The sequence below is a fragment of the Sorex araneus genome, chromosome 3 (assembly GCF_027595985.1).
Source record: "Sorex araneus isolate mSorAra2 chromosome 3, mSorAra2.pri, whole genome shotgun sequence".
NCBI classification, from domain to species: domain Eukaryota; kingdom Metazoa; phylum Chordata; class Mammalia; order Eulipotyphla; family Soricidae; genus Sorex; species Sorex araneus.
In genome coordinates this window covers 9,618,127-9,631,223 of record NC_073304.1, presented here as the reverse complement: position 1 = coordinate 9,631,223, position 13,097 = coordinate 9,618,127, and the positions used below count along the sequence as shown (strand labels likewise).

General features: G+C 50.8%; 1 protein-coding gene across 1 annotated transcript in view; it reads left to right on the top strand.

Moving 5' to 3' along the window:
• Nucleotides 1-13,097, top strand: part of CPSF2 (cleavage and polyadenylation specific factor 2) — a 32,515-nt gene that overhangs the window by 3,742 nt on the left and 15,676 nt on the right. The window contains exons 2-8 of the mRNA XM_004610262.2: nt 290-352; nt 4,404-4,592; nt 6,217-6,376; nt 6,720-6,825; nt 9,115-9,244; nt 10,629-10,744; nt 12,171-12,358. Coding sequence (XP_004610319.1) covers nt 4,444-4,592; nt 6,217-6,376; nt 6,720-6,825; nt 9,115-9,244; nt 10,629-10,744; nt 12,171-12,358 — 849 coding nt within the window. The 5' untranslated portion in view covers nt 290-352; nt 4,404-4,443. The remainder of the gene's footprint in view (nt 1-289; nt 353-4,403; nt 4,593-6,216; nt 6,377-6,719; nt 6,826-9,114; nt 9,245-10,628; nt 10,745-12,170; nt 12,359-13,097) is intronic.

Below are 13,097 nucleotides of genomic sequence, written 5' to 3'. Positions count from 1 at the left end.
AAGATACTGTATGTTACATACAGTAACAGCCGTATGTGATATAACTGAGTTACTGCTGGTGTTCGTCTTCGGCATCATTGAAAATGAAGGTCTGGGGTCTGAGCATGATCAGGGGATGAGTGAGGCTTTCCGTGGGTTTGAGTCCCAGCACTGCCTGTTCCCCTGAGCACTGCCTGCCAGGAGCAACCCCTGAGCACTGCTGGGTGTGGCTCTAACCCACCTCCCTCCCCCCCAAGAAAAAACCAGTCATATTACTTTCATGACACTGATTTTTAAAATTTTTTTTTAGATTTGTAAAGAACTCTTCATTTGAATTCATGGTGTTTGAGCCCACGTATGACTGAGATATAAAGTAAGTAACGAATATCTAATACAGATAAAGTTTTATGTATTGTGAGCAATTCTAATAACAATGTCTTCTGTTGAAATCTGGGTCTATCTGAAAAAAAAAAATGGTTTTACCATGCACTCATCAGTTTTTTCTACAAGACACTGTATTGGCACCGCCTATCGTCCCCCAGGCATCACCAGTATTTCCTGAGTATAGCCGGTGTGGTCCAATAACCCCCCCCCCACACACACACACACTCAAAAAAAAAAAAAAAAAAAACCTGGGGCTGGAACGATAGCACAGCGGGTAGGGCCAACCCGGTTCGATTCCCAGCATCCCATATGGTCCCCTGAGCACCGCCAGGGGTAATTCCTGAGTGCAGAGCCAGGAGTAACCCCTGTGCATAGCTGGGTGTGACCCAAAAAGCAAACAAACAAACAAACAAATGAAAAAAAAACCTATCTTCTGGGGCTGGAGTGATAGTACAGCAGGTAGGGAGGGTATTTGCCTTACACTCAGCTGACCTGGGTTTTATCCCCAGCATCTCCGGGTGTGACCCGAAAAGGAAAAACAAAACAAAAGCCAGAACCCTATCTGCTGAGAAGCAATTTGAAGCAGAGAGAAATAGAGAAACTAGTGACAGGTCGGAGCCCTGTTTTCAAATCTTAGAACTGCGTGTTCACCCAGACCCCTCCGGCTGTGGCCTCCGAACCAAAACATGAAACAGCCCAGATCTTGGTGGCAGCAGAGACAGGTGGACGTTTGAGAAATACAGTGGCGGTGAAGCAACCCTGGACTGGGCCAGGGTGTGGTGCCGTGGCAGAGCATGTGCTTCTTGTGTGTGGGGCACACCAGTACCACCACAAAATGACAACAACGATGTAGAGCTCGGGGACCAGAGCGACAGGCCAGCCGGGAGGGCGTTTGTCCTGCGTGTGGCCGGTTCAGGTTGGATCCCAGCAGCCCCTAGGGTCCCCTCGGCACTGCCGGGAGTGATTCCTGAGCGCAGAGCCCGGAGGAGCCCCTGAGCATCCGGGTGTGACCAAAAACCAAGCAAAGACAGAGAACTCACTGGTGGGTGTTGAAACCAAGGGAAGGGAAGAGCCCACTGCAATGGAGAGCTCTGGGGCTGGGTGGGCTGCCGGAGGGGGAGGCAACACTCACCTTCCTTAAAGGTGAGTGGAAGGAGGATCAGCCGAGGAGGCCAATGGCCAGTGAGAGAGAGCGAAGGCCAGGACTCGGCCCAGGAGCGGAGCGTTTGGAAAAGCTTTGATTGAAGCTGCTACAGTGGCCAGTAAGTGGGCACCAGAGAAGCCTCCATTGGCTTAACACTGTTTGGAGGCAGAAGGGGTTTCTTTTTTTTTTTTTTTTTTGGTTTTGGGGTCACACCTGGCGATGCACAGGGGTCACTCCTGGCTCAGGAATTACCCCTGGCGGTGCTCAGGGAACCATATGGGATGCTGGGATTAGAACCCGGGTCAGCCGCGTGCAAGGCAAACGCCCTCCCCGCTGTGCTATTGCTCCAGCCCCCAGGCGGGGTTTCTTTCCCTTTTTTTCTTTTTGGTGTTTTGGTACCAGGAGTCGGCCCCAAGGCCTCGCCCCGCCAGGCTCGTGTCTGCCACTGAGCCCCGTCCTGGCACTGTGTCGTTGTGGAGAGGTTTGTCGGCCCCTCGGGGAAAAGGAGGGCCGTGGTGACAGTGAGTCTGAGAAATGGTGCAGGTGGGTGGCCGGGCCTGGGGGACGGGGGGCCTCCCGTCCGCTGGGGAAGTTGGATTATCCGGTGCTTACTTCGATGGCACCTCGATGGTGCGGGGGGGGGGGGGGGCGGTGGCTGATGCTTGAGCAGTGTCACCGCAGAGGCCCCTCCCTGGGACCCAGCGCCCCAGACTCTGTCTCTGCTGAGCCCCGGGCCGCTGGTCCCTGCAGTCGGGCGCGCAGTGGCCCCCCGGGAGGCGTTGGAAAGGAAAGAGTTACTGCCCGTTTTCCTGGGTGACGGGGGTGAGAGTCCAGAGGGAGGGGGCGCGGGTCCCTGGGGCTCGGAGAGAAGAGATGCGGGCCCCTGCTCGGGCCCTGGACGGTCAGGGTCGCTGCCAGGAGTGGAAGGAGCGGACGGCTGTGCCGCATCCCCTCTGGTGGACAGCTGTCAGCAGCTGGAGTCGAGAGGGTGTCTGGGTGGCGCCAGGCAGGGTCGGGGCGCGGGACTCCCAGGGCAGTTGGTCTTGAACTCCCTGGACACCCTTCACTATTGCCAGAGATTCCGTGGCCACTTATGTGAGTCCAGGGTGGTGGGCAGGCGGTGAGGGGCGCGGGCAGTGGGTCTCTGGCAAGTCTGCGGTCACCCTGGGTCCCAGGGCAGGCGCCGGCAGGGCTGGAGGTGGAGGTGACCGTGGAGTGTGGCTGAGGGGGCGGGGCCCGGCGAGGCCTGAGCAGGGCGCAGAGGGAAGGGGAAGCCAAGTCGGGGTGCTGAGAGCGAGCCAAGGTCCTGGGGTGGAGGCAGTGGCGGTGCCTGAAGGGAAAGGCGCAGCCGGGCTGAGGCCTGCGAGGAAGCCCAAGTCCCGGAGCAGCAGCGGAGGAGGGGCGGGGCCTGGGGGGAGCTGGGCCTGTCCAGATGCCTCGGGGACGGACGCATTCATGCTGCTCTCCCCGGCCCCTCCGCCAGACCCAGGGCCAAGAAGCAGGGGCAGCCCGGAGTAGGAGCAGGTGTGGGGGCTCCTTCGAAGTTGTGGGGGGCCCAAGCAAGCCTAGCCCTGCTTCAGGGGCGCACAGGGAGAGGTCTGGGTGAGGGGCCCGGGGCCCGTGACCACCGGGAGCCCGGGCTCCTGGCTGGTGCTTGGGCCACCCCCGGGGTTGCCCAGGGGCCACTCCTGGCGGGCTCAGGGGGATCGAATGGGATGCCAGGGCTCGAACCCAGGTTGGCTGCGTGCAAGGCGAGTCCCCTCCCGCTGTCCTATGGCTCTGGCCCCGAGGGGAGAGACATGAGGTGACTGATGGCAAAACTGCAGGGGAGGGGGCTGGAGCGATAGCACAGCGGGGAGGGCGTTTGCCTTGCACGCGGCCGACCCAGGTTCGATTCCCAGCATCCCATATGGTCCCCTGAGCACCGCCAGGGGTAATTCCTGAGTGCATGAGCCAGGAGTAACCCCTGTGCATCGCCGGGTGTGACCCAAAATAAAGCAATAATAATAATAATAATATAATAATAATAATAACTCAGGGGAGCAGCGTGGCCCTGAGGGAGGAGTCCAGCCAGAGGACATCTGTGTGCTTAGGACATGTGCCGCTTCCTTTCTGTCGGTGGTGGGCTGCGGGTGCGGGGGTGGCGGGGGGATGCCAGAGCCAGCAGTGCTGGGCCTCCTTCGTGCTCTGTCCTTGGGAACACCCTGGCCAGTGCTGGGCGGACCACGAGGTGCACCAGAGATCGGGCCACAGACTTCTGACTCCCGGAACCCTGTGCTCTCTCTGGCCCTCCGCTTTCTCTTCATCCTTCTGTCAGCAGTCATCCAGAGTGGGTTGGGGGACAGGGATGATTCATTAATTACCTATGTAGCACTGTCCCTTTGCTCGAGCGGGCACCAGTAACGTCTCCATTGTGAGGCTTGTTGTTTCTGTTTTTGGCATATCGAATACGCCACAGGGAGCTTGCCAGGCTCTGCCATGCGGGCGGGATACTCTTGGTAGCTTGCTGGGCTCTCCGAGAGGGACGGAGGAATCGAACCCTGGTCAGCCGCGTGAAAGGCAAACGCCCTACCCACTGTGCTATCGCTCCAGTCCAATTAATTAATTTGTTACATAGGCTGATTAATTTGTCCAGAGTCACGGGGGAGTTCGACATCTTCCATTGATTTGTCGAGTCCAGAGCACTCATCAAAGCGCAGTGGGGCGCCCCCGGAGAATCTTGAGTAACAAGGGTGTGCTGTGTGTGTTTGTGATTTTAAACCTGGAACGGGGTCTTTGGTTTGCTTGCCATGTTTCCATAATCTCTGCCTGCGTAGAAATCTGATGTACTTCATTTTTCCGTTGGGTATATCAGGCCCTGCCTTTCTGTGTGATTATATTGTCGTTTCTTTTGCAGGAACCTTTTAGATCGTTGTCACTGGACCAAGAAAAGGAAAATGACGTCTATTATCAAGTTAACTACCCTTTCTGGGCTTCAGGAAGAGTCTGCCCTTTGCTATCTGCTCCAAGTGGATGAATTTAGATTTTTACTGGACTGTGGCTGGGATGAGCACTTTTCGATGGATATTATAGATTCCCTGAGGAAGTAAGTTCCGTTTCCTTTTCTAGACTTCTGGTACATCGCCTTCTCTTGATGGTAGTAGCCATTTTGATGTTGCAGTATTTGCTTTTTTGATCTGATTTAGTTCACAGTGGAAAAAACCTCTGTCTGTGCCAAAGATCCAATTGGCAACTGTCATCTTACTCAGTTTGATTTATCAGCTGCGTTGGTAGGAGTTCAACACACTCTCACTTGTAGATTGTCGCTGTGACTTGCCTCCTGGATCCGAGAGAAAACTTGGCACCCTCCTCTTAGGTGCCAAGCGAGATGAAGTCTGTAAGAATTTGGAGAGAGGAAAAGTCATTTCCATGCGGGCTTGTTACTGCCAGAGCACACGCATGTTCTTTCCGTGTCTCGGTGCTGGGCACTGAGCATACATGCTCAGAGGAATAGATCATTCCAGACGCCGCTGGCCCGTCAGAGACAAAATCTAGCTCTGTACCAGTGATGGGAGGAGAGAGGACTCAGAGCTTGGGGCTGGACCAATAGGACAGCGGGGAGGGCGTTTGCCTTGCACACACCGATCCGGTTCCATCCCCAGCATCCCGTATGGCTCCCTGAGCACTGCCAGGAGTAATTCCTGAGTGCAGAGCCAGGAGTAACCCCTGATTTAAAGAAAGGAAGAAAATGAGGGCTTGGAACAAAAAATTGTTTTCAGTTAGTTGTGTCAGTTCATTAATGAATTCAGGTTTTAGTACAGTGAACTTCATTGATAAATGTGTTCGGGTTTCAGTATAAGGAATTTCATTGATAAATTCACATTTTATTGTAATGAACTTCACAGATAAATTCAGGTTTTTGTATGATGGATATGCTGCCAGACATTAAGCTAAAAAGAAATCTCAGGCAAACATCTACAGTGGGGGCTGGAGCAGTAGCACAGTGGGAAGGGTGTTTGCCTTGCACGTGGCCAACCCAGGTTTGATCCCCAGCATCCCAAAGGGTCCCCAGAGCCAGCAGTAATTCCTGAGTGCAGAGTCAAGGGTAAATCCCGAGCGTCACTGGGTGTGACCCGGAAACAAAAACAGTAACAGGAATCCACAATGAAATGGGTGCTGTTGGAACAGTCTCTCAGCAGCTTCTGAGTTGCCAGCTGACTCTGAGACCTTGAACTCAACGCAGTCGTTTGGAACCAGCTTCCATGATGGTGTCCTGTGTGTCATGCCAGTGTCTCCAACCCCTGTTTCCGTCTGTGCAGTTTAAACCCTGTGTTGCCACTCAGGCATTAGGGTTGTAGTGACAGTTGGGATTTCAGTGATGGAAGTCAATAGGTACCATGATTCTAGAGCTGAAGTTTTGTTCTTTCAGTCGGCGTCGTCTTTATTCCAGAATTCTTCCAGGCGTCCGACTTGGCCAGTGAGGTTGTTGTTGTTGTTGTTTTTCCCCTTTTGGGTCACACCCAGCGGGACTCAGGGGTTACTCCTGGCGGTGCTCAGGGAACCGACCATGTGGGATGCTGGGAATCGAACCCGGGTCGGCCGCATGCAAGACAAATGCCCTCCCTGCTGGACTGCAGCTCGGCCCCGGCCAGTGAGCTTTGAGCACCCGCCCTGCCTCTCTGTGTCCCGGGGGGCTCGGCGCTGTGGTCACTTCGCTCGTGTTCCCCTAGGCACGTGCACCAGGTCGATGCAGTGCTGCTGTCGCACCCCGACCCTCTGCACCTCGGCGCCCTGCCGTACGCCGTGGGCAAGCTGGGGCTGAACTGCGCCATCTACGCCACCATTCCTGTGTACAAAATGGGACAGATGTTCATGTATGACCTCTACCAGGTAACGCAGGCGGCACAGCCATCCCTTGTTTGCGCAGTGCCGGGGATTGAACCCAGCACCTCTCCATGGCGGGGAGGGGACCGGGGTGTCACGTAGCCAAGGCAAGTCCCCCCCCCCACTGAGCTACAACCCTGGTTCCATAAGGGGTGCTTTTTTATTTGGGGGGTCTCCTGAGCTGTGTTGGGGGCCCAGGGGCCACTGCGGGCTGGGCAGTCGCGTGGCCAGGCCCCAGAGCCGCAGGGCTGCTTGCACCTGCCAGTGCCGGAGGCGCCGTGCGGTGCCGGGGTTCGAACTCTGGTCCCCGCACGCATCACGCTTCCCCGTCTGTTTGTGCTGTCCCCAGTCTCGACACAACACGGAGGATTTCACACTCTTTACCCTGGACGACGTGGATGCCGCCTTTGACAAAATCCAGCAGTTGAAGTTTTCTCAGATTGTGAATTTAAAAGGTAAAACCCGTTTCTGGCAGTCAGTAATGGGACTGAATGCAGTTTCATTTTCCAGAAAAGAACTGTAGCACTGTCGCACTGTCGTCCCGTTGTTCATCGATTTGCTCAAGTGGGCACCAGTAACGTCTCCATTGTGAGACTTGTTGTTACTGTTTTTGGCATATCGAATACGCCATGGGGAGCTTCCCAGGCTCTGCCGTGAGGGCGGGATACTCTTGGTAGCTTGCCGGGCTGTCCTGGAGAGGGACCGAGGAATTGAGCCGGGGTTGGCCGCGTGCAAGAATGCCCTCAGTGCTGTGCTATCACTCCGGTCCTTCTAGAAAAGCACAAGGGGGAATTTATTGTAAGAGTTACAGCGAGTATGGGGGAACTAAAGTGTAGTATTGTGACCTGTTATCTATCTCGGGAGCTGGAGCAATAGCACAGCGGGTAGGGTATTTGCCTTGCATGCGACCGACCAGGGTTCAATTCCCGGCATCCCATATGGTCCCCTAAGCACCACCAGGAGTAATTCTTGAGTGCAGAGCCAGGAGTAACTACCCCCGTGCATCGCCAGGTGTGACCTGAAAAGCAAAATAAATAAATAAATAAATAAGTAAAAATAAAGTATTGTGAAATAGGGGGAAAAGAGGTAAAACACATTATAGCCAGTAAAACATAAAGAATAATAAATTTTCTGCTTGAAACTCTGATTGTCTTCCCAAAAACATTTGGGTTTTTAAATATTCCAGACAAGATAGAGGCAGAGTGGTACAGGCTCAGCCTTCACGCACTTAACTTGGGGAAGGGCGGATTTCATGTGTGTTGTATGGACAGTAGCGAGAGGCCAGACCCGCCTCCTGAGTGAGGAGCTAAAGTAGATCCTGTGAGTAAATAGTGATTGGGCGGCACACAACAGGGAATGACTTCATGTTCTAGAATTGCACATTTGAAAGTTTATTATTTCATTACATCAGGAAGTCTTAAGTATCTTTTAAAATTACTTTTTTTTTTAAATTAATTTGGTTTTTTTTTTTTTTTTTTTGATCACCACAAGTTTGTGTGGGGCTGAGGGTAAACTAGAGAAGGGACTGGTATGACAATAATAGCTGGAAATGTGATCACGCTAGATAAGATCTGAGGGTTAAAAGTAGGTAAAGGGATTTTCTTGATAACCTTTCGTTATCAGTATTGCAAACCATAGTGCCAAAAGGCCGGGGCAGAGGGGGAGGGGAAAGAAGAGAAGAAAAGCACCCGCCACAGAGGCAGGCAGGGGTGGGGGGTGGCGGGTAATAGGAGGGAACCTGGGGACACGGGTGCTGGGAAACGTACACTGGTGGAGGGATGGGTGTTGGAACCCTGTATGACTAAAATCCAGTCATGAGCAGCTTTGTAAGGGTCTATCTCAGAGTGACTCAATAAAAAAGTTTTTAAAACGTTAATAAAACTTTGAAAAATATAAATTAAAAAATAAAAATTACTTTGGGTTATTTTTTTTTTTGGGGGGGTGTGTCACACCCTGTGATGCTCAGGGGTTACTCCTGACTCCGCACTCAGGAATTAACTCCTGGCGGTGCTCTGGGGACCATATGGGATGCTGGGAATTGATCTCGGGTTGTACAACGCAGATGCCCTACCCTCTGTACTATCGCTCTAGCCCCTAAGATGACATTAAAAAAAAAAAATTGAGGGCTCTCCCGGTGGTGCTCAGGTGACCAGGTGGTGCCCTGGGTCTAACCAGGGCCTTTTGCATGCAGAAAAGTTTTGAGCCTATCCAGCTATCACTCCAGGAACTGTTTCAACATGGCCAAAATTGTGAGCCTGGGGCTTGGAACATAGCAGTGTACTGTGAAGATTTGACCGGGAAGTAGCAGTCATCTCTGCAGTTTTGAGTATTGCTTTTTATTTGTCTGTTTGGTTTTTATTTGGGGGCCATACATGACGGTGCTTAGGGTTTACTCCTGGCACTTTGGGGAACAACACACGGTGCTGGGGTCTGCCAGGTGCAAGACCTTAACCCCTGTACTCTCTCCTGGGCCCTCAGCAGTTTCGACTGCCCTTAATCATTTTTGTGGAAGGGATGCTTCATAGAATGATAATTTGAATTGTTGTTCTGGCAACTTAAAACTTAGCCAAGTGGGAACACTTGGTTTAGTAACTGAAATAATTGTTCAATATAAATGTTTAAATACTTTGTTTCATACAGATTGCCTATTAAATCCATCTAAAGGTGAAAGGTAGCTAACCAGCTAATCTTTCTTAGAGTTATAAAATTAATCTCTGGCTATTACCATTTTCTTCTTAACATAGGTAAAGGACATGGCTTGTCCATCACCCCTCTACCAGCTGGTCACATGATAGGTGGAACCATATGGAAAATTGTCAAGGATGGAGAAGAAGAAATTGTGTATGCCGTTGACTTCAACCACAAGAGGGAGATGTAGGTATACCAGGACAGAAGCTGAAGGGAATGCAGTTGTTAATTTTTTTTTTTTTTGGCTTTTTTTGGGTCACACCTGGCGATGCACAGGGCTTACTCCTGGCTCTGCACTCAGGAATTACCCCTGGCAGTGCTCAGGGGACCATATGGGATGCTGGGATTCGAACCCGGGTCGACCGCATGCAAGGCAAAGGTTATACCCGCTGGGCTATAGCTCCAGCCCCCTGTTAATTCTTTTTTGATGGAAAATTAGAAAGGAAGTAACGTTTTCTTTTTTTTTTTTGTTATTTTGGTGGTATGAGGTATTGGACTGTGGACCTCATGCGTGTAAGGTGAAGCAAATTTTTAACCAGAAGGCTAGGACAAGTTAAAAGCATCAGATAATGAATGTTTTAAAAATTGATTATCATATTTTCTTTGTATGGAAAATAATTTCATCTGAAACAAAAAATTATTTTAATGATATATTTTTCCTGGGGGGGTTGTCACTAAAGTTACTTTTAAGTAGTGATACTCTGAGCAGTACTTAAGTTGACCCATCTGGTTGAATCTCTCTGGGAAGAGAAAATTTTCTGGGAAGCTGTTCAGTAATACTGTCTTTTCTAGGAAAGAACATTCTAGGATTGTGTCCTAGAGAGGTTAAAAGAAAAGACAATTGAATCCTTTTTGCAAAAACATTATTTTGAGAGAGTCTAGTACATTGGTGCTTGCCTTGCATGCGGCTGACCCGGTTTGATCCCTGGCATCCCTTATGATCCCCTGAGCACCTCCAGGAGTAATTCCTGAGTGCAGAGGAGTTATGCCTAAGCATTGCTGGTGTGACCCAAAAAGCCTAAATAAGTAAAAAATTTAAAACTAGGTTTAGGAAAACATTTTAAAATTGTTGAAGAAAGTCAAAATATAGAACTGTGTCTGGGAATATCATTTTTGTTTTACAAATATTGCATATAATATACATTATAATATACATGACATTTGTGTCACTGGAATAATGTACAGCAGAAGATATTATCAGTTATCCCGGTGACTGTACTCAGGAAGATTTTAATTTTCCTTGGTGCTTTGTTGTTTTGTTTTCTGGGCCACACCCAGCAGTGCTCAGGGCTTACTCCTGACCCAGCTCAGGGTCACTCCTGGCAGGCCTTGGAGGCCCACACAGGGATCAAACTGAGGTTAATGACAGGCAAGGCAAACGCCTTACCCACTGTACTATCTCCCCACACCTTCCTCTCTGCTTTTTTAGAAATATACCAGATTTTCTTATTAGTGAGCATTTTGTTTTTTAAATAAGGGAGGAAATTTTTTAAAAGTGGCTTATTTGGGGGTATGAGAAGTATTGTTGATTTGAAGTGATATAAAATAATTCTCTTAAATTTCGTTACAGCCACTTAAATGGATGTTCCTTGGAAATGCTAAGCAGACCTTCCCTACTGATCACAGACTCATTTAACGCCACGTACGTGCAGCCCAGGAGGAAGCAGAGAGACGAACAGCTTCTGAGTGAGTGTCACACTGTGTCCCTTTAGGGCTGTGTCCGGCCTTGTACGTATGAACTGCTTGTGTTCGGCCTCTGTCGCCCGAGGGGTGGGCAAATGTTCTCTCTCCCAGTCTGTGGCATCTTTTCACTCTAGTCGTTGATTCTTCTGCAGTGCGGAAGCTTTTTGACGTCACGTATTCCCATTTGTTCATCTTTGCTTCTGACCGCTTGGCCTCTAGTATTGAGTCATCGAAATGTCTCGAGGTTTATTGTCTAAGGGGGTCCTTTCTGTGTTTTCCGCAATATTCATTTATGGGCTCAGGTCTGCAGTCGGTCCTTAATCCATTTTGAGTTCACTGTGAGTGGTGTGAGATAGGAATCTCAGCTCGTGTTTCTCACATGTGCCCGATCAGTGTTCCCAGCACCGTTCATTGAAGAAGCTCTCCTTGCCCGCCGCTCTGAGGGGCTCTGCTCTGAGGGGCTGTCTCTGGACTCTCAGTTCTTTTCCACTGGTCTGAGGGTCTGACCTTATTCCGGTACCACACTGTTGAGTCACTATAGGTTTACAGTATAATCTAAAGATAGGGAAAGCAAAGCCTTCCATTTCCCTTTTCCTTAGTATGGTTCGGACTGTGCGGGGATGGGGGTTTTCCCTTATAAATGTCAACAACACTTGGTGTCTGTCTGGCAGAGATTGATTTGACCAAGTGTTTTCAAGCAGACTGCCAACCGAGGCAGGGAAATTTATTTATAAAGATATTTTTGTTGGCTGAGGGATATGGGGTGTTCACTGTGCTGACGTGTGTGTGTGTGTGTGTGTGTGTGTAAATTTAGAAATTACAAAGAATGAAGTTTCTTGGGGTGGACAGGTGAGAGCAGACTGGCGGGAAAGCCCACACTTGATGCCCTTGGCCTAGACATCCTGAATTCCCAGCGTCCCACCCAGATAATGCCTCTGTGATGTGGAAGGGGTTGGGAACCACTGATTGATAATTTTTCGTGAAAAAGAATCAAGAAATAATGACATTGGAGCTGGAGCAATGGTACAGTAGGGAGGGCGCTTGCCTGGCATATGGCCGGCCCGGGTTTGACTCCTGGCATCCCATATAGTCCCCCCGAGCCTGCTCAGAGGGACCCCTGAGTGCGGAGCCAGGAGTAAGCCCTGAGCACCACTGGGTGTGACCCAAAAACAACCACGGAAACACATTGATTTTCACGGCTAGGGAGATACACAATATTTTTGAAAAAAATATTTTGGAAAAAAAAAAAAAAGAAGAAAAAGGCAAATGCAGTGAGTTGAAGGCAACTTCGTTACCTGGTTCCTGACCGGTAACGGCGTCTCTGTGACACGCAGTCTCCGCGGTGAGGAACGGGGACACGGGGCCCTCTCTGCTCCGGCAGCGAAGTCTCCGCCAGCCCCTCCAGGCGTCTCACACTCTTATTTCCCAGCCAACGTCCTGGAGACGCTGCGTGGGGACGGGAACGTGCTCATCGCGGTGGACACGGCCGGCAGGGTCTTGGAGCTCGCCCAGCTGCTCGACCAGATCTGGAGGACCAAAGACGCCGGCCTGGGCGTCTACTCCCTGGCCCTCCTGAACAACGTCAGCTACAACGTGGTGGAGTTCTCCAAGTCCCAGGTTGGTTGCCTCTCCTCAGCGCTGACGTTTGCCGCAGCGATCAGACCTGAAGGAAACGGAGCCTTTGTTCCCCTCTGGCTCCCTGTTTCTCTGCTAAGGAGGCGGTTGGTGCTGATGGTGCGAGCTGAAAGTGAACCACGGACTGCTGTGTGCGCTTTGCAAATTTCATTTCATAGATTGCTTATGTGTCTTAAGGAATTTTTATTTTGGGGGCTTGGGCTACACACCATAATACTCAGGGCCAATTCCTGGCTCTGTGCCCAAGAATCACTCCGGGGAGGCCTGGGGGAACTTATGGGGTGTCGGGGATCAAGCCCAAGTCAGCCACATGCGAAGCAAACGCCCTGTCCGTTGTACTATCTCTCTGGCCCCAAGAGTTTGTATATATTTGCATATATAAATATATATACATTTTTGCTTCTTGGGTCACACCCAGCGATGCACAGGGGTTACTCCTGGCTCTGCACTCAGGAATTACTCCTGGCGGTGCTCGGGGGACCATTGGGATCTTGAGAATCGAACACGGGTCAGGTGCCCAGCATCCCATATGGTCTCCCAAACATCGCCAGGAGTGAGTCCTGAGTGCAGAGCCAGGAGTAACCCCTGAGCGTTGCTGGGTCTGGCTCAAAAAAGAAAAAAAAAACCCCTGCATCCTTCTTAGGAAAACAGGGTGGCAATACCTGAAACGTAATGTAGAATTGGATTTTGAGAGACGACTATTGGGGGTAGGGGGTTTGAA